General features: G+C 43.0%; 2 protein-coding genes across 2 annotated transcripts; both read right to left on the reverse strand.

The window, feature by feature from the left end:
• Positions 1-725: 725 nt before the first annotated feature.
• On the reverse strand, positions 726-5,227 carry ARPC5 (actin related protein 2/3 complex subunit 5). The gene is made up of 4 exons (XM_080623634.1): positions 5,068-5,227; positions 4,394-4,465; positions 2,489-2,665; positions 726-1,965 (listed from the first exon to the last, which is right to left on the reverse strand). Exons 1-4 carry the CDS (start codon positions 5,209-5,211, stop codon positions 1,903-1,905), a joined length of 456 nt encoding a protein of 151 aa, XP_080479760.1. The 5' UTR covers positions 5,212-5,227; the 3' UTR covers positions 726-1,902.
• Positions 5,228-6,128: 901 nt separating this feature from the next.
• On the reverse strand, positions 6,129-7,100 carry APOBEC4 (apolipoprotein B mRNA editing enzyme catalytic polypeptide like 4; the record flags this gene model as incomplete). Its single annotated transcript, XM_080624284.1, has 1 exon — positions 6,129-7,100. One exon carries the CDS (start codon positions 7,098-7,100, stop codon positions 6,129-6,131), a length of 972 nt encoding a protein of 323 aa, XP_080480410.1.
• Between the last annotated feature and the right edge of the window lie 16,165 nt (positions 7,101-23,265).

Here is a 23,265-nt window from a genome sequence, read left to right on the forward strand (position 1 = left end):
GCAGAGGGAGGAGGTGAAAAAAGGCTTTTACTGATTCCTGAATGTGGTGCACCAGAAACGCTTGGGCTTGAGCTACCTGAAGACGTTAGCACCCCTTTTCCAAAGCAATGACTTCAGTAACAAATATGCAATGTCCTTCTGATGTCAGAGTGCTCAACGCCAGGTTTCTGTATACATAGGCCCTCCACAAGTTCATATGCCATTAATGATGATCTAGGCACCCCACCCACAGGACAAGCCCAGGACCGTATCTATGTTTAAATTACTATTAAAACCAGTGCTTAATTGTTCAGTTTCTTGGAGCTTGGGCAGGCAGAGAGAAAAACAAAAGCCGAAATGTGAAGTCAGTTTTGCTCCAGACAACCACCCTGCTAGGCCATCACCGTTTTCCTTTTGTTTTTGAGAAAGCATCCAACATGAATGGTTGTGAGAAGCATGCTCTCTGGCCACGATTTCAGTATAGGCAGAGACATCTTCAGTAGTCTTGTTCTGCAACATTTTTTGATGTTTAAATATCTCACTAAAATAATGTAATATTTTTTAGTTGGATGAAGCTGTGCCTGTATCACCATTACATACAGGTACCGATAACGGCTAAAAAGGAAGCCTACCAAGGGGAGAAGCCTAATAGAGGGGAGAAGTTTTAGGGCTTGCTTTTTTACTGTTGTACATCCTGGAATAACAGCCTGCTGAAACTTCAAGGCATTTCAGACACCATGTAAATATTCAGTGATGATTTATTTTCTGGTCCTTATTACAAAAAAAAGCAAATATCAAAAACCAGCAAAGATTTGACAAGTTCCCCAACAGTTCTACATAACTGAATGGCAGTAAATTGGTGAATGTAAAACACAAGTATTTCAGCCCTGGGCCTAAAGCTTTAACGGTGATCTGGGATGCCCTGGGCTTTCCTAATTCTTTTTGAAGTACTCTTTGAGAACCCAACTCGCTCACTAGCTAACATGCTGTGGCACAATGCAACAGGAATGTGAACTGTCAGATATCCTTTATGACCCTATACACCTAGAAAACAAAATATGACAGCTCTACAAAGATGGTGTGGGTACCAGCATGCATTTCCCAGATTACCCCAGGCAGCCACATTGTCATGCTTGACAGAACCACTTTCAAGTTGCTGAAAGGATTTGCTGTGTTAAAGCTGCTTCTTTTTTCTTCTCTTCAGGATCTTTGCTCCCCAAAATAAAAAGAATTCACTGGGCTGGGCTCCAGTGTAAACGGACCATCAACCTTCAAAATTCTACCACACTGCATGATGGACAACTTCAAGCCCACTGTGACTTTCCTGCTGCAGACCCAGCATCTGACTGATCAGAAGGAACCTGAACAGGCCGTGAGTTGTGAGGTTAAGGAAAATACTCAGCTCTCTGGAATGATAACTGGGGTTGGAAAGGAGCTTTTGATTTCTGTCCTATTCACGGCTGTAGGTTCAGAGGTTGACTAAAGGAAACATGGTCCAGTTACCTATATTAATAGCTGCCCCACTTCTCAAATATAGATCAACCACTGCTTGGCTAGCGAGAGGAATTAAGACATTGCCCTACATTGCTCAGCACTTGCTCAGAAAGTCAGGTCCAAATTTGCCATAATTATACACAAATGCAAATCACCCTAAACATGAAGTTGTACATGTTACTGTGTCACTGAAATGTTTGTGAGTACCAAATATTCCTGTTAGAAATAAAATTGCACCTTCATAATTTTTCCAGAACTTAACAAGAAAGGAGAACATGATATGCATTATTTGTCAGGTATGAAAGAAGCAGTGAGAAGGCAAGCTGAGAGACAGGTGCTGCCCACAGGTCAGCAACAGCATTTGGTTGTTTGGGTTTTGTACCAGCACTTCCCACACTGTGTATGGCAGACAACCACTTGCTGCTGGATTTAAACTGTTTTCCTGGCTGTCAAAACACGGACGATGGACCCTACTCCTCCAGCAGCCAGAGCCTGAAAAGATACACATGGCAGTTAACACCAGGTCAAGGCAGCTACAGGCCAGATCAGAAAGGCTTCCCAATTGTGTTTGAAATGAGCATCTCCCCCACCTTTACATTAAGAGTGAAACACTAGCAGTCAGGGTGTCAAGGAAGAATAATCACAATCACTTTAAAGACAGCTATTTAACAAGCTTTTATTTCCCTGCATAGCTAAGTTGCAAATCTGCTTCCCTCTAGGGAAGAAATCCTAGTTCCATCTGCTTGAATTACTGGATTGATCCATTTTGTTTGCCTCGGTCTAACAGAAAACCAAATTTTAACGGTAGAATCTTTACCCAGGGCACCCTATCAGAAGTAGGCACATGATGTAACTCAGCTCTGAGCTTGCAGGACCATACCTTCCTCCCACCATGAAATACAGCATTGAGTTCTACCAGAGAAAGGTGGTTCTCACCAGCCTCAATGAGCATGCCTCAGACCCAAGAACTTGCTACCACGGATAAACCAAGCAAGAGCACACGCTATAAACACACCTTCTCATGCCACTGCAGCAGCACAGCACTGCTGTTGTCAGAAGGGCTCTCAAAGCCTTTGTAGATGTACTTCATTAGCAGGTCAACGCCATTCTTGTCCAGTGACTGCACTGCCTTCTCAATATCGTTGGCTTTGAAAGAGATGAGGACCTTCAGGACAATACTTTCTGCGCGATCCTGTCAACAAATAAGGAAAGCACAGTTGCATTCATTCTCATATAAGGTACATACAAACAATACTCATCTCTCAAACAGAACCAGATTTTTTTTTCTCTTTATCAATTCTAAAATATGCTTTGATAGGGCAGTTTGTGAAGAGCTTATGATAATAACAGATAATGTCCTCCCAATGATAAACAGCGTAAAAGTTTAATGCGTTTGTCCTACTCTAGGTTTTTTGCCTCTCTGCCTGTGTTTGTAATTCTCCACTTACTAAATTAAGTTATGCCTAAACAATAGATTTTCACATCAAAACTCAAGGTCTAACACTTCCAAAAGAATTGTCATAAATAAGTACTTGTCTTGGCCTCCCTTTCCACCAGAGCCTTTTCCATGCCTTTGTACTGTTTAACATGATACAACTATTATAATCCATGCAAATACCACTGGCCAGACTGAAAGAGCTGACTGCTGGAAGCCACATGTTTTCAAAGCAGTCAACTTCTGTGTCAGGCACACTGGCAGCATTAATATTTTGCATTAATAACCATTTGCAAGTTGATCTGGATGTCATTTCAGGCCCAGGATGTGTGTGGCGTGCTTGGAAGCAGCAATTAGCCATGTAATCTGCAAAAAGCAGCTCTTCCTGTTCATCCATCACTAACTGATGGAGGCTAAAAGGTCTCAGGTTTGTTGTACTTTTGAGTAATTCCACAAATATTTCAAGCAGCTTCCTCCTACAGAAATTATGGACGTCAGTTTTCTTGCCCAATGTAATATCCCATAGCCGCTTGGCTCAGCAAGACTTCTCACATAAAGAACTGCAAGTAAAAACGAAAGTTCCACAAGATCAACTGAAAATGAAGGCGGCCAATAAAATTCAGTCACTGCCTTTCACAGTGTATTCTTAAATCCATCAATACACAGCTAAGGGAAACTGCTCATTAACATGAGGACAAAGCTCTTCAATCTGTTATATAGCACTATCGGTAACAGAACAACTGGTTCTTAAAATCCTGTGAAACTCACCAGGAGAGGGCTGGGACTAGGTAAAATAATCTCCACTGGTGGCCTGGTGAGCAGCATGGAAACATTGCAGTGGGATTCTCCTTAAGGAGAGAGAACAGACGTCTGCAGGAACTCACCATCTGGGCAGTTCCACATCTTATCTGCCTGTTCCTATTGCCACCGCAAGCATGAGCCATTCAAGGTTTATTCTGGGGAGGTTCAGAAATACATACATGCAGCAGGCTCCTACATTCTGTCACAGGCGGAGCACTTGCATTTTCTGAGGTTTTAACGGCTTAATTTTGATTGGATGTGGTAACCATCAGTTCTTCCTTTTTTGTAGGTTTACAGTCTGGCTGTGCTAGCACAGTTTCATTAGTCAGAGGTGACTACTGCAGTTATGGTTCCCCGATTGTTCAGTACCAACAACCTCTATGTGCTGCCAGGTCTGGATCACACATGGGCACCTGGTGACATGTGGAGTTAGCCAGCGCACACATACACAACCAACAAGAGAACACACAAAACCTGATCTAGCACCAAGTTACAGGGATGTGGAGAGATGACATCTGTATTTTGAACATGATTAAAACACCAGAGATCATGGCTGTTTTGAGGAATACCCTAAAACCAGCTTCCTTGGCTTCCCCTAAGGCAGAGGGGATAGAGGCAGAGTCTGGTAGAGTTGGCAGGATAGAGGTTACAAGAACGGGAAAGGATTTTTAAGGAGTAACTCACCTTCACTGCCTGGTTCTTTGTGTTGATAGGAGGGTTCTTCAGAGCCGCCTGTAGTGCAGCCATCATGTTCCCTGTGCCAGATGGTTAGGGATCAAACACCGAGTATTCGGAAGGCAACAAAACCAGCCCCAGGACAGCGATACCTGTAGCTGGCTCATGCATGGCTGTAAATACTCAGGTTCAGTGGATGCAGCGATTCTCTCAACAGCACGAATTAGTGTAATTGTGACATTATTCTCCATCACTTCTGCAATCGATAACCCTCGAGACCAGGGCTCAGCTCGGAACATCCACTCCAACAGCCCCCGCACCAGTCCCTGGGAAGAGCTACTCCACGACCCGGGCGGCCGGGGAAGCCGGAGGTGAAAGCGGACACACGGAGCTCTCTCCACTGCAGAAAACCCCCTTCCTCCATCCCCGCTATCCCCCCATCAGGCACCTCCCCGATACCGCAGCCTCGGGACACCGCCGTCTCCGCCGTGAAGGAGGAAGCGGAGCCGCCTTCCTCCTACCAGCCCCGGGTGCCCGTCTCCCTCCCTCGGCGGGAGCGCCTGGCACGATGTTCCCGTAAAAGGCAGCCCCGACGGCCGCCGCGCCCGCTGTTGGCCCGCCCCGCACCCCGGCGCCGCGCCCGCTCCTGACGTGAACGCTTCCCGCACCCCGGCGGAAGGATATTGCCGCAGGCATGAGTCCACCTCGCCCTCGTCGGGCCCCGCTTGCCCGTCGCCTCCCTCCTCCTCATCCACGAACTTGTTCTCGTCGTACTCGTCCACATCCACTCGGCGGAACCGCGCCGAGGACACCGTGTGCTTCGCCATGGCAAACCCGCCAGTCGCCTCCACGCGCACGCGCAAGCCGCGCACGTACCCGCACGCACGCGCGAGCCGGGAGAGCGTCCCGCGCAGGCGCGCCGGGGGGAAACTGTTGACGGGGAAGGGGGCGTGTTCCCTGTGGGAAGCGAGATGTTCTTGACTTTAGTTGCCACATTCTTTACGACCTGTAGCATAATAACAAATCTATTGAATCACAAAGCGAAAACACCGCTCAAAAGGATAGGAACCTCTTTTGCTGCTTCAAGTTACACTCGGGCTGTGTAGACTTCTGCTATCTACATTATCCTGTTAGATATTTCTTACTATTAGAAAGTTACACAGCTTTGCGAGGTTGCTCTAGGGCAGCAGCCCTAGGGAAAAAGTACACACACAAACGCACGCATACCTTTGTGTCCGTAATTCCCCCTGTTACAAAGGAAGCAGCTGGTAGGAAAATTGTATTCATGTATCAGCCTTACCTACAGAACCACCTTCTTGATGGAAGAGGAATTCTGGGTACGTCATGTGCTCCGCCAAAGCCACCTCAGCTGGGAAGCCACAGTCTGCTGTAGCTATGGTGGTTGGTTGTGGGCTGCTTACATTTTTCTGGTAGAAACTGGCTTAAGGGTAACAAATAAATTAATAGCAGGAGGTAATCAGAAGATACCGAGGTTTTGGTTTTACTGCTGTGGGTTTATGTTTGAAAGATATAGGACTAAAATAAAAGCATATTATCTTCATAATCAATTATTTGAGACCCACAGTTATTCTGTGGGCTAACTTTTGTAGGAGGTGACTTTATTGGTGAAGGTCTTTTTCCATATATGATCTCAGTTTTGTAGCCTAAAAGTGGTTGAATTGTATCATCTTCAGAGTAGGTGTCTGCTGCTTGGAAACATTTCAAAATTAGGAGTTTAATTGAATTACTCCTTTGGCATTTTTAAATGCCTTATGATATTTTTAGGTCTGGGGTATAGATGTTCCCTCTGAAAGGGCAGAAACATTCCTGGGAAAAGCACTGAGTGGCTTTGAGTCATCAGAGGTAGCAGACTGCCTTTCAGCATTTGAAAAGGCTGTTGAGAAGCTGGGCTAGGAGAAGAAAAGGCCTCTAATTTCTGCAGCACAGGAGGCTTTCCCTGAATTGGTTGTGGAAAGGCTTTCCTAAAATATGGTTTCATTCCTGTCAAATTGTTAATTTGGTGTGGATTTTGTCTGTCTGCTAAGGTTCTTGATGGTTGAGTTGAATGATGAAGTGTTGACCCTGGGATGCCATACACAAAATTGCAGAGGAGGTAATGCCATGCCCCCCCAGGCAGTCTCTGCAGAGTCACCCGAGGCCACAGGCTGGAGAGACTCCGCAAAGCTTCACGGTTCCACATGGCGGTGTGGAAACCGTCCTCAGTGTGATAAAGCTGAGAGAAATAGATGCTGAGTGTGACTTCTTGATACTTCAGCAAGAAGTTGTAGATTTTGCTTACACAGCAATGGTAAGCCTCATTACAAGGAGAGTAATTTGAATAGAGAATGATGCATCTGATGTTTTCATAGGCATCTGTAACTGCATCCAGATAACCACCCACCTCAAACAGCATAGATTCTGGATGGTTGTCTTGGTCAGTACAGTTTGTAGCATGGCCTTTTTGGATTACTCTGCCTGAGAAACTCCTCAGTTCATAGAAGAGAAGGTGTTTGTTTTGCATAGTTGCTGTTGACCTGTATGGGAAGCCGAAGACCCTGTGAAATTCTGCATAAGGGACTCTCGCTTCTTCCCCGGTCCGTATGTGGTAGGGACACCTCCCACAGATGTGGTTCTGTCTCTGCCAGCAGTAGGGCTTTACCACAGTCCCCTGATTTACCAGGTATTCTTGGAAAATTGTTTTCTCTCCTGGATTCATGATCCGTTGAAAAATCTGTGTTTATGTGCTGTACAGCTGACAGTCCTGAATGGAAAAGGAAAGTAATATATTAATTCAATTGGCTTTGCACTTAAACAGCAAAACGTACTCTTAGAAAAACGCACTGCAGTTTGTAGCAGTGTACAGAAACTTGGTCAATGACACACAGAACAAAGCTCTCTTGAAGTGACAAACTTTGCTTCTGCCCTCTTACACCAGCAGGAGAAACTGCATAACAAAAAGAATCATGCTTTTCAGGAATCTATTAGCAGATGAGCCTTATGCAATCTGGCAAAACAAACAAGTAAACACCAACAAAAAAGAGAAAAAGGTATAATTACCATCTCAGCAGCTCCAGCTTGGAGTAATAGTAAATATTTATCTATTTTCCTTCACTGGCTTTTTAGGATTGGTTCAGAGTTTCCACTTTAGTGATACTGCAAGCTTTCTATGCAAAATGATGTGGTGAAGAAGAAAGTTACCTGGTTACCCAATTTTGGCAGTTCAGCTGTATGAATGAGTGTTCCCAAATGCCGTACCTTTGCTTCAGGTGTAATGGTGGCAGCAAGCAGGCTCCTGTAGGTGTTTACAGGTGCCAACTGCTAGGAGACAAGAACACAAACAAGATCTTCTTTTGTATGGCCAGCCACCTGTAGTAGTTAAGCCTCTGTTCTTTGCCTGTCAATATTTGTTTCCTGTAAGAAGTGATAAAGTTTTCTTTGTTTCTTTAGCACTGTTTTAGTATAAGATTTTTATATCTGAAAGATGGATGTTTTTCTAACAGAGATGTTACTGAATTTGTTTCCAGGTGATTGTTATTTCTGTGTGTATTTGTCTGTTGTGCCAGCTGGGCAGAAAGCACCTGTTGTGCTTATGCTCTTGTACAAGGCAAAAAGGTTGTCTCTTCATTAAGAAGTGTGTGTGTGTCCCTCACTGAAGCTGTAATTCGAGCAAGCAGTGGGCTATTTAAGGAGCTAAATCATGCCTGCTTTGCTTGGGCAGGGTTCCATATGAGTGGAAACACAAGTTTTGTGTAGATTAACAACTTTTGATAATTACTTCACTGCAGCTCGAATTGAGCCACTCATCATCCCTGGATCCTGGTTTAATTCTGTTACTATTTTCTGACTATGTACAACTTTTTCATCTGCATATTTTATTACAGCTTGCTTCTGCATTCCATGTTGGTTTGCCCTCTGACTGTCAGTGTTTCATTTTCTTCTTAAATTACTAATTTTATTCATTTGCTTTGTTTTCTCCCTCCGACTCTATGCCAGCTTCCATGTATTTTCCTGTGTTGGAGCTCTTTCCTGATCCCGGCCATTGTGCTGTTCTCATTCAGATTACTTCTAAAGATTGGCTTCCTGACATCAAGAATGCTCCATTTGTCATTTTTGATGTTTCTGTACATTTTTGATGTTCAGTTGTACTCTATACTGTGCATTGCAACAAAATCGTGGCAGCAGTTTTTCTCTGAAAATGAAAGAAACATTTGCTACCTGACATAAAAAAGAGCAGGTCTGAAGAAGGGAGTGCATTTCTTTATAGAGGGGTGTTATGAGACAATTATCACCACCTCACCAGTTTTCCTGTAGGTTGCCAATATTATTAAATACAATTTTAAGAGTTCAAAACTGGGGCAAGGTTCCAGTTCTTTCTGTCAGTGTTGGTGTTTTTGCAGAGCTGGAATGGCCGCATGATGGCAATGTTCTGCACCGGAGATGTATCCCATTTTATGCGTGTTCTTAGAGGCAATGGCTTGAACTCTGTTTCAGTGTGTTTAAAAGTGTTAAAATTTTATATTTCCTTCTAAAACTTGCCGGTTTTGTTTGTTTGTTTGTTGGTGTGGCGTGATCAAAACGTAGGAAAAATGTAGTCTTCTCAATTAATAGTGCCACAGCCCAGTTTGATGGATTAATTGGAACAGTGTTCCCACAACCCTAGGGCATTTCTGCACGTGTGGCACCAGCCTTTGCATCCTTTGCCAGCACTATCTTCATGAGCCTGCTGTGAGGCTTGCAGTGACAAGGGCTGCTGGTTCTGCCTCTGTGGGCTCCAGCCTTCCCACCAGTTTGAGTCCTCTGCCAGCTCTGACGAGCAGAGAGGGCCAGGGAGCAGAATCCCAGTGAATCTGTGAATATAAATGGCAGAGGCTTCTCATTTGCCATGTATGTCAATCCTGTAACTGATCATTTTGGAGGTGCAAAGAGGAAGGATGTTTTCAAAGCCGAGCAAAATGGAAGCAAGCTGACCACTCACGATGTTCTCAGAATGGACCCGTTTCTGGTTTATGAGAAAGCAGAAAGTTGTTTTTTCTTCCTTTTCTTTGCACACTTTTTTCTAAAGTAGAAAACAAGCTGAAAATGTGTTATGCAAGATCTCTTAAGCTGATGTATGTATGCACATACATATGGATGTTTGTGTATGTATACATGTGTATATATACATGTATACATATATGTGTGTGTATGTGGATTGATCAGTTAATAGGAACACTCATAATTCAAAATTTTGTTCCCATGCATGATTTTGTTTAGTAATATTGAGCAGCTTAGTAGCATTTTTCATCTTCAAAGTAGTTTACAAATCAGACCAAGTGGTTAAAATATACACTGGTCTAAATGGCTCTCTTGCTGGTATTTTTGCTGCTTAATGTCAATTAGATCCTATGCAGGGGAAATTGCTAAAGGGCTTCTGACTTTCAAGGTGCCTAATTTGTCACAGTGATCCTGATGTATCTGCAGACATACTAAATGATGTGGACTTTAGTTAAAGTTGATAGTTTATGTAAGTTGGAAATTTGGAATTCAGATGCTTTGAGGTTGGGAAATAAAAAATGAAAGTACTCAAAATGGCTTTGTCCTGTTGGTAATTTTCATCTTGATTTAAGGTTTTGCAATCCTGACTGGGAGGGAGGCAGGATTTTACCTGATCGGGTACCTAGTTTGGTTCTGTAGCTCGTTGTAAGATGGCTCTCCTAATGCTTGTCTCCAGTATCTCCTATTGGCATCAAATGGTTTAAAATGCTTTGAGATCTTCAGGATATGTGGTGGACTGAGGTGTTTTGTAGAGCTTATTCTGTCTCATTCTCTTTATCCTTCAAAAGCAACACACAAATCAAAATAGTTAATGCCCTGGTATAAAAGCCAGAAACCCAAACTGTTCTTTTTTGCTTTGTCTGACTGTCCCATGGTTTTGAGCAGAGAGCTTGCCCAAATCTTATCTGATATTAATATTTTTCAACACAGAGCTCTTTATGAGCTCATAGACTGTTCCATATCCTCAGAAAGGCTTGATTTTAAATATGTTTTATGAACCTAAGGATAGGTCTTTTAACACTTGAAGTTGTTAGGAAAAGTAACATCTCCATCTATCAATTTCATTGCATGAAAACTTCATCCTTATATTAGATCATGTCTAATGGATATGATTAGGAACTCAAAATGCATCTTAAAGGATCCATATCTTCCCCAATTATATTTGAAATTATAATTATATCCCTGTCCCTCACAACTATATTTGGAGGGGTCAGGGATATAATTATAACTTCCAGAAATTGTTTCACTTATTAGAAAAGTGCAGCTATCTTTGGGGCAGAAGGCAGTAGCTGTTTAATAGTGCTCCACAACGAGGTATAAACATTCACAGGAGGAACTGGAGAGGAATGCTTTATCCAGTTAAAATCACAGGGGAAATTTATGAGGTCAGTATGTAATTATTCAGGTTGGAAGTCAGCCAGGATACAAGCCATATGTTCTGCTCCTAGGGAAAAAAAGCATAATGATCAGGGCTGTGATATTCTTTTTTTTTTTTTAATCCAAATATTAGCTAAAACCTGGTATCATTTCAGGCTAAAAAGCACACAGAAATTCTGCACCATCCATGTGGGCAGCTTGGGCCTGATACTGGTTTTGAACTTAGGATACTGTCATTTATGAAGATGTCTTTTGGAAGCAAAGTTGCATGCATTGATTAGGCAAAAGATGTTTTTTTTTCCTGACGTGATTATATGGAAGTATGATGATGGTTTTTTTTATTCCCCAAGCTAAAATATTATCTACTTCCACAGTCCAGTGCAAGTGTAGTTCTGTTTATGTGAGAGAACCTGGTGCTTCCCCTTAAAGTGCTGCACTCAGTACAAGAATGGTTCCTTTTTGCTGCTGAAATACGAGTGTTGAAATTCTGTTGCATTTCTTAGTACAGCTTGGTTCAAAATAATCTCTGTTGGAAAGCATTTTACACATGACTTCATTCAGTAAGAAGTTTATCTGAGTTCAAAGTACAGAGGAGTCACATGGTCCTTCAGACAGCCAGAGGCTTGACGTTCTTGTGCAGTCCTAAGCACAGTAAGAAGCAAAGGATGTGAAGGAAGAAGCAGAATGCTACCGATAACTGCTAAAAAACATATTCATATGGAGAATTTAAACTTGAGCTGTTGTGGCATAACTTGCCTCCACACTCAACAATCTCAAGTTCACTTAACACATGAGATTGGGATATCTAGTATTGCAGGAACGTTGGCTCACAGCTCCAGAGCGGAGCCCTTGTATTTTGCATTGTGCCACTGTGCTGTAAAGATTAGCGAGGATTTAGGTCCCAAGTTTGAAACATTTCCTGCTCAAGCTCATGTGAAAGTCAGACATTCAGAAAACTCTTCCACCAAACTTTCCTCACCTGTCTTGTCTAGCCTCAAAGTGATTTAAATTATCACCTCACTTCCAGAGATTTTCCAGGGCTCCACTTCTTTTTTTGTTTCCCTTTTTCTATCTTTACATCTAAAAAGAAATGTTTTTCCCTTGTCTGTCTATTCAGAGTAGAATTTAAAAACATGAAGTTTGGCTACTTCTGAAATCTTCTATCCACTGATAAATTTATGATGCCTCTGATAACAAACAGCATAATGAACAGCAGCTTGCCTTCCACTTCTGTTAGCATGTAGATCAGCTAATGGTGATTAGGAAAATTAAATCCTTGATGGGCATGCAGAGCATTCTGCTATACCCAAACTGTCAGTAATCTTGGAGGACTTGTTGTGAAGCTATGCCTGATGGGCAGCAAGCCAAGCAGGTATCGGACAAACTACACTGACAAATTTTGCTTAGTGGGGCATTTTCTTCTGTCTCTGTCTGCTGATTTTCCAGAAGTTAGTAGTAACCCAGCAGGTTGGTGACCTCTGTTCATTTCTCAGCTGGGTTTGATGGGTTCAAGTGAGTCAATGAGTTCAGAAATCACACAGGATGGAGCAGAAAGACAGCAGGATTGCATATGCTTTGTTGCTTTAGGATTGTAGGCTAATAACGATACAGAAGCAGAAAAAAAAAAAAAAAAGAGAAGAGAAAGTCCTATTTTATACCAGTTGAGTCAGAAGGTCTCAGCATGAATTGCATCAAATTCTTAAGAAAGCTAAGAATAGAAAAATAATGGAAAATTCACTTACTGTTGTTGAAGGTGGTGTTGATTTGTTTGGTACTGTAGCATTACATAGATAGCAGTATCTATTAGCATAGATAATAGATACATAGATACATAGATAGCGTATCTATGACATAGATAGCAGTAGCCTGGAGAACATAAAGAAGGACTACAGAGCCCTGGGAGAGGTGGTTAGGGGCTCTGGAGCACAGATTGTCTTTTCATCAATTCTCCAGGATATAGAGGAGGACCCCAAAAAGGCTAGGAGGAATGGTTAGAAGGGTGGTGCCATAGTCAGGGGTTTGGGTGTCTTGAACACGGAACAGAAGTTAGTAGGCCAGGTCTACTGGGGGCTGGTGAAGCTGCTCTGACAAAGAAGGGGAAGAGCGTTTTTGATTGGAGGCTTGCCAGGCTGGGCAAGGATGCTTTAAACTAGGTGTGTTGGGGGAGGGGGGCATCATTCCATCCCAACACACCCAGTCAGTTGCCAGCACCTATAATAAATGCTTGGAGCAATATAGAGATATTTCAGCCGCTCCAGCCAATGAGCCGGCTTCATTTGGAGCTCGGCTCAGATGCCTCTATACAAATGCCCATAGCATGGGGAACAAACAAGAGGAATTAGAGTTGTGTGCACGTCTACAGGGGTATGATATAATAGGCATCACAGAAACATGGTGAGATGGCTTCTATGACTGGAGTGTTGGAATGGAAGGTTACAAGCTCTTTAGAAAGGACAGGCCTGGCAGGCGGGGATAGGCTGGAGAGTATGGAACTCTGTCTAGGGGCAGGTGATCAGTCAACAGAGTTTGTGGATCAGGGTCAAAGAGAGAACAGCGATGGGGGACACGATTGTGGGGAACTGTTACAGATGCCTGACCAAGAGGAATCTGTGGGTGAAGCACTCTATAGAAAGATAGGAACAGCCTCACGCTCGCAGGCCCTTGTTCTCATGGGAGACTTCAACCACCCTGATACCTGTTGGAGCGACAGTACGGCCAGGCACAAGCAATCCAGGAGGTTCCTCAATTGTGTGGAAGACAACTTCCACCTGCAAGTAATAGAGGAGCCGACAAGGACAGGTGCCATGCTCGACCTCATGCTCACCAACAGGGAAGGGCTTATTGGAAATGTGATGCGCCAGGGCAGCCTTGGTTGCAGCAATCATGAAATGCTCGAATTCGAGATCCTCAGGACAGTAAGAAGAGCATGCAGCAAGCTCACTGCTCTGGACTTCAAGAGAGCAGACTTTGGCGTCTTCAGGATCCTACTTAGTAAGGTTCCATGGGATATAGCCCTAGAGGGCAGGGGGGCCCAAGACTGTTGGTTGATATTCCAGGATCACCTACTGCAAGCTCAGGAGTGTTGCATCCCAACTAGAAGGAAGTGCAGCAGGAGGGCCAGGAGACCTCCTTGGATGGATAAGGAGCTGCTCAGGAAAATTCAAAGGAAAAAAGAGGATTATAAAAGGTGGAAGCAAGGACAGGCGGCCTGGGAAGAATACAGGGATATTGTCCGGGAAGCTAGGGACCAGGTTAGGAAAGCTAAGGCCCAGTTAGAATTGAACTTGGCTAGGGATGTTAAGGATAACAGGAAGGGATTCTATAGGTACGTAGCAATAAAAGACAGGGGCAACGTAGGCATACCTGGAAGCTATCAGGAGAACTGGCTACCCTGGATTTGGAGAAGGCTGAGGTTCTTAATGACTTCTTTGCCTCAGTCTTCACTGGCAAAGGCTCTGACCACACCACTCAAGTCTTGGAAGGCAGATGCAGGGACTGTGAAATGAAGACCCTAGGCCCACTGTAGGAGAAGATCTGGTTCAAGACCGTCTTAAGAAACTGAACGTACACAAGTCCATGGGACCTGATGAAATCCATCTGCGGGTCCTGAAGGAGCTGGCAAATGAAGTTGCTAAACCACTGTCATGGCAGTCAGGTGAAGTTCCTGATGACTGGAAAAAGGGAGCCATAACCCCTATTTTCAAGAAGGGGAAACTGGATGACCCAAGGAATTACAGACCAGTCAGTCTCATCTCTGTGCCTGGCAAAATCTTGGAGCAGATTCTCCTGGAAGGCATGCTAAGGCACATGAAAAACAACAAGGTGGTTGGTGACATCTGGCATGGTTTCACTAAGGGGAAATCCTGCCTGACCAATTTGGTGGCCTTCTATGATGGGGCTACAGAACTGATGGACAGGGGTAGAGCAGTTTACGTCATCTACCTGGACTTGCGCAAAGCCTTCGACACTGTCCCACATGACATCCTTGTCTCTAAATTGGAGAGACATCAATTTGATGGGTGGACCACTCAGTGGATAAAGAGCTGGCTGGATGGCCGCATGCAAAGAGTTGTGGTCACTGGCTCGATGTCCAGCTGGAGACCAGTAATGAGTGGTGTCCCTCAGGGATCGGTGTTGGGACTGGTCTTGTTCAACATCTTTGTCGGTGACACGGACAGTGGGATTCAATGTGCCCTCAGCAAGTTTGCTGATGACACCAAGCTGTGTGGTTCGGTTGATACGCCGGAGGGAAGGGATGCCATGCAGAGGGACCTCGACACGCTTGTGAGGTGGGCAGATGCCAATCTCATGAAGTTTAACCATGCCAAGTGCAAGGTCCTACACCTGGGTCGGAGCAATCCCAGGCACAGCTACAGGTTGGGCAGAGAAGAGATTTGGAGAAGCCCTGCGGAGAAGGACTTGGGGGTGTTGGTTGATGAGAAACTGAACATGAGCTGGCTGCAGTGTGTGCTCACAGCCCAGAAAGCCAACCGCATCCTGGGCTGAATCAAAAGGAGTGTGACCAGCAGGTCGAAGGAGGTGATCCTGCCCCTCTACTCTGCTCTCGTGAGACCTCATTTGGAGTATTGTGTAGAGTTATGGTGTCCTGAACATGGAAAGGACATGGAACTGTTGGAACAAGTCCAGAGGAGGGTCACGAGGATGATCAGGGGACTGGAGCACCTCCCGTATGGAGACAGGCTGAGAAAGTTAGGGCTGTTCAGCCTGGAGAAGAGAAGGCTCCATGGAGACCTCAGAGCAGCCTTCCAGTATCTGAAGGGGGCCTACAAGGATGCTGAAGAGGGATTCTTCATTAGGGGCTCTAGTGATAGGACAAGGTGTAATGGGTTAAAACTTAAACAGGGGAAGTTTAGATTGGATATAAGGAGGAAGTTCTTTCCTGTAAGGGTGGCAAGGCACTGGAATGGGTTGTCCAGGGAAGCTGTGAATGCTCCATCCCTGGCGGTGTTCAAGGCCAGGTTGGACAGAGCCTTGGGTGACATGGTTTAGTGTGAAGTGTCCCTGCCCATGGCAAGTGGGTTGGAACTAGATAATCTTAAGAGAGTCAGTGGTGTAGAAACACAGTACCCCTTTCAGCATAATCAGGAAGGCTGGATCTACCGCTATGTTGGGTGAGCTGAGAGAAAAGGGCTGCTAATTTACTAGTCCATTCACCACAATTCTAAAGGACATGGCCTTTTGGGAATGTATCTCAAGGACATGCAATTACTTTGTTGAAACACCAGCCAAAGGGAGGAGCTGCATGCTTTTTCCTTTCCAAGTGGCACCAAAGTGCTCTCCTGGTTATACGCTACTCTGCTTTCACAATTCATGGTTGACAGAAGCTCAGCAGAAAAGGAGGTTCTGATCTTTGCTGCCTACCTTGCTGTGTCTAGCTGATACATTAGCAAGGTGGATAAAAACTCTCAGGGTCTACCCAGAATGCTGGCCTTAGGATGCATGAATTCAGGTTCTAAGTTAGCATTTGGGCTTAGGCCTCCTGCTGCCACTGCACTGCATAATGTACATGAACAGTAGCCTGAATAATAAAATTTTAAATCAACATTTCTTCAACTGTTAGCTCCTAATCGCTTTTCACATATGTAGTGGTTTAAACTAAGCCAGTAACTCAGTACCAGGCGGCTGTTCACTCACTCACCCCCCTTCTTCCCCCCGCTCTGGGAGGGATGGGGAGGAGAATCAAAAGAATGTAACTCCCACAGGTTGAGATAAGAACAGTCCAGTAACTAAGATATAACACAAGCCACAACTGCTACCACCAATAATAATAATGATAAGGGAAATAACAAGGAAAGAGAATATGACCACTCACCACCCACCGATGGATACCCAGCCCGACCCTGGCAGTGATCTCCCCTTCTGGTAACTGCCCCTAGTTTATATGGTGGGCATGATGTGCTGTGGTATGGAATACCTCTTTGGCTAGTTTGGGTCAGGTGTCCTGTCTCTGCTTTCTCCTGGCTTCCCCTCCTCCCTGGCAGAGCATGAGACTCAGAAAGTCCTTGGTCAGAGTAAACATTACTGAGCAACAACTAAGAACATTGGTGTTATCAGAGCTGTTCCCAGGCTGAAAGTCAAGAACACAGCATGCACCAGCTACTAAGGAGAAAAATGACTGCTACTGCTGAACCCAGGACAACATAGCACTATGAAGATATGGGGAGAGGAATGCTGACTGAAGCTGCTGGCTAGAGCAAAGAATTCCAAATCAGTATTCCTAGGATTTATTCCTGGTGCTTGCACAGACACAGCCCTTCCCAGTATTTTAATTGCCAGTGGTTCAGTTCCTGCTCTGTAATTTTCATCCTTGTAACATTTTCATCCTTGCTGCTTAGAGAAGTGTGGGAAGTACAGTTCAGTTAAAATCAGTGAAATGTGAGGAGAACTGATAAAGGATGTAACAAAAGTGCTAAATGTTACAAAAAACAAGTTGTAATGTCCCAAACTGTGCTAGAATTAACAGTGGCTCTTTTGTGCTCATATGGTTTGCCTAAAAAAAGTCAGAACGAAACTGAAGGTAATTTATTGTTCTGTACAACCTTTTGATGCACTTCAGTATGAAGACTGTAGTGTAAAACCATATCCTTTGGAAAGAGAAATGAAATATTTGACTGAGAAAATATACATCTGGTATAATGACTTTTGCAAAGAGCTCAGGCTTTTATATCCCAGAATGGGTGAAAAAAATCTTACTGTGATATAGGAAATGCTTAAAGAAAGAACTGCGTTTTTTTCTTCTTCAGGTTTTCAAATGCTTTAGCAGGCCTGTGTCTGGATTTGCTGTCAGATCTTAAGAATACCTTGGATAATTCTTAATAGCACTTTCAAAGACAGTGCAGAGTGGCCTGTGTGTGTTTGTTTGTTGGGTGTTGGTGCTTTGATCCTTAACTTTCATATGTTTGTATGTGTGTTCATAATTATGTATATAGTTAAGGGTTAAAGTTTGACAGCTGGGGCTGCAACCTAATTGACCTCTTCTATCTCATTCTATTTTATGTACAAGTGCTTGATAACTGAATTTACAAAATGCTGCGATACCAGTCTGGAATGCAACAGATGTAATATTTTGCTATCTCTGAGTTTCTTAGCCTGCACGGTGTGAGGTTTTGGCTGTGTAGTACTGTAACTCATTGTTTCACTTTCCATGATCTTAGTTTCTACTATTGTCCTGAATACAGGTTAGATGCATTAAAGAAAAAATATGTTTACCTCGTGTATTCTCCAATCCACGTTTCTTTTCGAGAAGGGCATTTTTTTATCCATACTCTTTGTAACAGTCCTATATGGGTGATACTGAGGGATTAGGGTATTTATAAGGGAGTTGGGTTATGTGGAGAAAAGGATGAAAGGACTTCTATCACGGGTTGATCAGAAGTTAAGCATTCGTTCTCTTGGTCACAAAACAGATTTTTTTTCAGGTCTGCATTATGGGGCTTTAAGATACTCGAAGTCTCTGAGTTTCTCTGTATCTGTTCCAAATCTCCACATAAGAGATTTTCTGAGATTTGTTGAGTATGCCCTACTATGTGTTTTTAGGCACTCTTAACCGTGGACACCAGAGTTAATAAAGCCTGGTTTTCCTCTAGTTTGTGCTTTGTGATTGGTTCTGGATTCTAAGAAGAGTGAAGTATTTCCCAAGATTGGGCTGATTTTTATCAGCGAGATGCTAGAAGAGCATTTACTGTGAGGATGATGAGGCACTGGAATGGGTTGCCCAGGGAGGTTGTGAATGCTCCATCCTTGGTGGTGTTCAAGGCCAAGCTGGATGAGGCCTTGGGTGACATGGTTTAGTGTGAGGTGTCCCTGCCCATGGCAGGGGGATTGGAACTAGAAGAACTTGAGGTCCTTTCCAACCCTAACTATTCTACGATTCTATGATTCTGTGTATCCTTGTCTGAACCCAAAAGAGCATTTCCTCCTTTCCAGCTGTAGAAGATTTCCATCAGCCGTACAGCAATTTAAATTCCTGGTGAACCTGGCTTGAATTCACTGTTTTAAGGGGAAGGGTGGCAGGGAGTGTGATTGCCTGGGAAATCAAGCTGAAAAAGAAAGAGTATACTGCTCTAATTCTTTCAGTGTTGTTTTAAGTACTTAGCCAGCTGAGCCCTCATAATAAGTTCGATACTTTCCAACATCTCATCAGGTTCTGACTTATCTGTTTAGGAGTTTTATGACTTGCCGCTAACTTATAAACCTCTGGACTTAGAGTTTCTTCTTCAACACGTACAAAATGCCTTTCTAACTTTAGGTCTAATGAAGAATGAGTTTGCAGTTGTCACATCCTCACAATTCCTTGTTCAATAGATTTCAGGTATTTAGGTAGATTATATATGACAAACACACTGATTGCTGCACCTTAGGGAGGGCCCAAACAGGTCAATAGTTGCTTATCTTGGAGGCCTTCTTGAGCTACTGTCATGTAGGTGCTCTCTTGGTTTTAACACCACCTTTCTTTGCAGTGGAAACATGATAAACTGGAAAGATTCCTCTATGGTCTTCACTAACTATTGTTTAAGATAGCATTTACACCACTCTAAGCTGCATTGTTCTGGCCTGAATACCTAGATCAAAGGAAGCTGTAAAACAATTCCTCAAATAATTGAGCAGGAAAAGGTAAAAAGTAACCTAGATAAGAAACATGTTCACAAGCACAGTAAGCATAATAAAGTCCTGAAGAAGGACTCCGTAGTCTGCCCTTGTGTCTGCCTCCCATGGAGACTAATTAAGTTTTGCTGTGGATTCTCTTTTTCAGCATACCAGTTTAATAGCTGCATTTGATCTGGGTGTTGTACTCTGTTCTTGTATAAGCATAGGAGACCAACAAAGATTATGGAGGACAGGCTAGCACAGGTAAAAGGTTTGTTGCCATATGACTTTTATGGGAGATAGCTAGTGCTCTATTCTGATCCTGAAACTAGTCATAACTTGAATATGATACACATTGTGAGTTTTTTTTATTTAAGTCTTTTGATTTAACATGTAGGAATAGACAAGTTATAGGCCCTGTATGTTACATGCAGGGCACTTTGTTTTAATGTAGTTTTATGTTAATCAATATTTGTATAATTGTTTGAATATTACTTTGGAATACTTGTTTCCATTCTTGTAAATACTGTTTGAAGAACTGCTTCCCTCTTCCCTCAGCTGCAGACTGAACCAGAGGAATTCATAGTTTGTCCGCTGAGTAGGCTGTGGTAACAAAGTTGCAGTGAACAAAAAAAGAGGTGGGGAGGGCAGGAAGGGGGACTCATCCTGTCATTCAGATGCAAGCGGTGTGAGTGTTGTGATGACACAGCCTCAAGGAAAAGGACAGAACTTCAATTTGTAGTCTATCACCTTAGAGGTGCAACACTGTTCTCTCTTCCTTCCCCCCTCACTAAACCATTAGTAGCCAGACTGTTGTAAAGAGTTAGTTAGTTACTATTATCTAGATGTGACTAGTAATGAGAGGCAATTGAAAAGGTCACATTTCCTTAAAAAGAAGAAAGGAGCAAAGCTGAAAAAAAGGGAAAAATGCAAGGCTGGAGTGTTATCCACTATCAGTGCAGTAAAAAACACTCGGAGTAAAAAAGACCTCACTTGGAGTATTGTGTGCAGTTCTGGCGTCCTCAACATAAAAAGGACATGGAACTGTTGGAACAAGTCCAGCGGAGGGCCACAAGGATGATCAGGGGACTGGAGCACCTCCCATATGGAGACAGGCTGAGAAAGTTAGGGCTGTTCAGCCTGGAGAAGAGAAGGCTGCATGGAGACTTCAGAGCAGCCTTCCAGTATCTGAAGGGGGCCTACAAGGATGCTGGGGATGGACTATTCATTAGGGACTGTAGTGACAGGACAAGGGGTAATGGGTTAAAACTTAAACAGGGGAAGTTTAGATTGGATATAAGGAAGAAATTCTTTCCTGTGAGGGTGATGAGGCACTTGAATGGGTTGCCCAGGGAGGTTGTGAATGCTCCATCCTTGGTGGTGTTCAAGGCCAAGCTGGATGAGGCCTTGGGTGACATGGTTTAGTGTGAGGTGTCCCTGCCCATGGCAGGGGGATTGGAACTAGAAGAACTTGAGGTCCTTTCCAACCCTAACTATTCTACGATTCTATGATTCTGTGTATCCTTGTCTGAACCCAATTTTCAGCCTTGCCTGACTTCCCTGGAGATTTACCTGCTGGGTCTCTTCCAGAATTCAGCTATGATGTCAAATGCTTTGCATTTTGAGATTTAAATGTAAGGAAGTTAGCAAGTAATATATGGATTTTCAAATTAAAGCCCAAGAAGCAGGCAGTTTTAGAATATAAGGACTTCATGGCTGTAATCCTTGGATTAAATGTTGGCTTTCCCTACACATGGAAACAGACATGGTGTTTCTCAGGAAAAAAATAATGTCCATCAAAATAATCTTGACACCTGGGGTGATGTCGTGATAGCTTCATAGTTAGTATTGCTTTTCTACACAGTGGAAAGGGATTTAAAGTAAGTCTCTTGGTGTTCAGATTAAACTGGATGATATTCTTATGTATCTGAATGACAGCTGTTAGGATTGCAGCCAAATAAGTATCAATCCCTTCTGGCAAGCTCCTCCCTCCCCAATATGAGGATGACCTAAAAAGTAATAATGCTTGCATTGTCTTCATGTTTTGGGTGTTAAGGGAGTTATTGGGGGAGCCATATTGAGGTATTGGAAAACAAAAAATTATTTGTATGTGAATGAAAGGCATGATTTTTCAGGGAGTAAACAGAGGGAAGATTCTTCAAGGAAAATGCTAAATGAGATAAAATCACGATGTATAGCAAGATTGCTGCCTGGATCACTTGTATTAGGACATGTTTGTCCTAGAAAATGTATATCCAGCCTTAGGGCATTCATTGGGTAATGACACAGAACATATATCTGTTGCTTTGCATTACTGATGTTATTTGTTAGTGCTGGAGACTGTGTCCAGGTTCAGACTGTTGTAGTAAATGCTGCTCAAGCCCATTTCCCAGGTCATTGCTGTGTAGTCTTTACAACAGACCTGCTTTCTTCATTAAAGTTGCAGTTCTGGTTGCCACTTGATATGAAGCTTTTCGACAGCTTTTGGTGGTAGTTGGATCAGGTTGTTAATGAGCTCTGTTTTATTGTGGCTGACTGAATGTATTAATTAAAAAAAAAAAAAAAAAAAAAAAAAAAAAAGCTGAAAATAACGTCTTACAAAAGTCATCATGCATTTCCTTGTCAATGATTCTTTGTTGGTTCAGTCGCTGTTTCTTTTTGCAGGGATTTGTTCCTAGGCTGCCAGGCCTGAATGGAGAATAGGAAGTCACTTCAGCTGTTTTCCTCGTGTTGGCACTGTGCTGAACAGGAATTGCTGAGCAAAGAACATCATATCCCCAAAGAGGTTTGCTGGGGTAGCACAAAGGCAATCTGGATTTTTTATTTTTTTTTAATTAAAAGTTCCTGCCAAATACTATCATCAAGGATTGGGGGGAGGGAGAGAAATAAATGAAGTCTGAAGTCCACTTGGAAGAGCAAGAAACCTGCTGGGGAAAGCAGAAGAGCAGTATTTTTCTCTGGTGAAATTTTGCTTTTGAATATCTAACCACTTACCCAGAAAAGAGGACTGGAAATTTTTTTTCCTTTCCCTCTTCCGTGAATCTCACTTCTGAATACTGCTTCTCCAACAAAGTTGAATGGATTGTGCAACTTTGCACTTAGTTCTGGACTTGCTAGTGGAACAAAAAATCAGCAGAATTCCTTCTCCTAAGTGGGTGTCAAATTATCGGCTGACACATCATGCCATGTTATGGTGATAAATGCATGTCTGGCTGTGGTTTGCAGTAAGCTTAAATTCTCTTTTTTTCTTTTAACAAAATACAAGATAACAGGTATTGCTTCTTTGCTTTCTTTTTGCTTTGTAAAAGAAAGCTTAAGTAAGAAGCTATAAAGAATAGTAGACATTTGACAGAAGAGGGAGATACAGTCATTTCACTTGCTTGCAGGTTTAATGCAGGACAAATGCATAATGACTGAAATATACTGTGACTTGATGCTGTCTGGTACTGGATGGGGAATGCATAAGGTGGCTTATTCTGGTCCTCAGTGCACTGGTGACAATTTTATAAACTCCTTTATTGTATTTGATGCTTTCTGGGATTCTTCTGGCAGTATTACTAAAGAATTGCCTTGCAGTTTGAATAGTCCTCTCTAGCAAGGCATTTTCAGGTAAGAAATTATTTGTGGTTGAAAGACCATATGGTTTAGCTCATTTTTTGAGGATGCTGCAAAATCCCTGTATAGTGGAAGGCATCTGACAGTTCAGTTGTGGACAAGTATGGAGTACCTTCATATAGGAAATGGATCCTGTCAGTGTTCAGCTTATAACCCAGAGTGAAAGAATTTAACTTTGACTTTTTCATGTGTGAGTATTTTAGAGTTTTTAATATAATTGTATCATTATTAATTATCTACTCTGGGTT

This window comes from Psittacula echo, assembly GCF_963264785.1.
Source record: "Psittacula echo genome assembly, chromosome: 7".
Lineage (NCBI taxonomy): Eukaryota > Metazoa > Chordata > Aves > Psittaciformes > Psittacidae > Psittacula > Psittacula echo.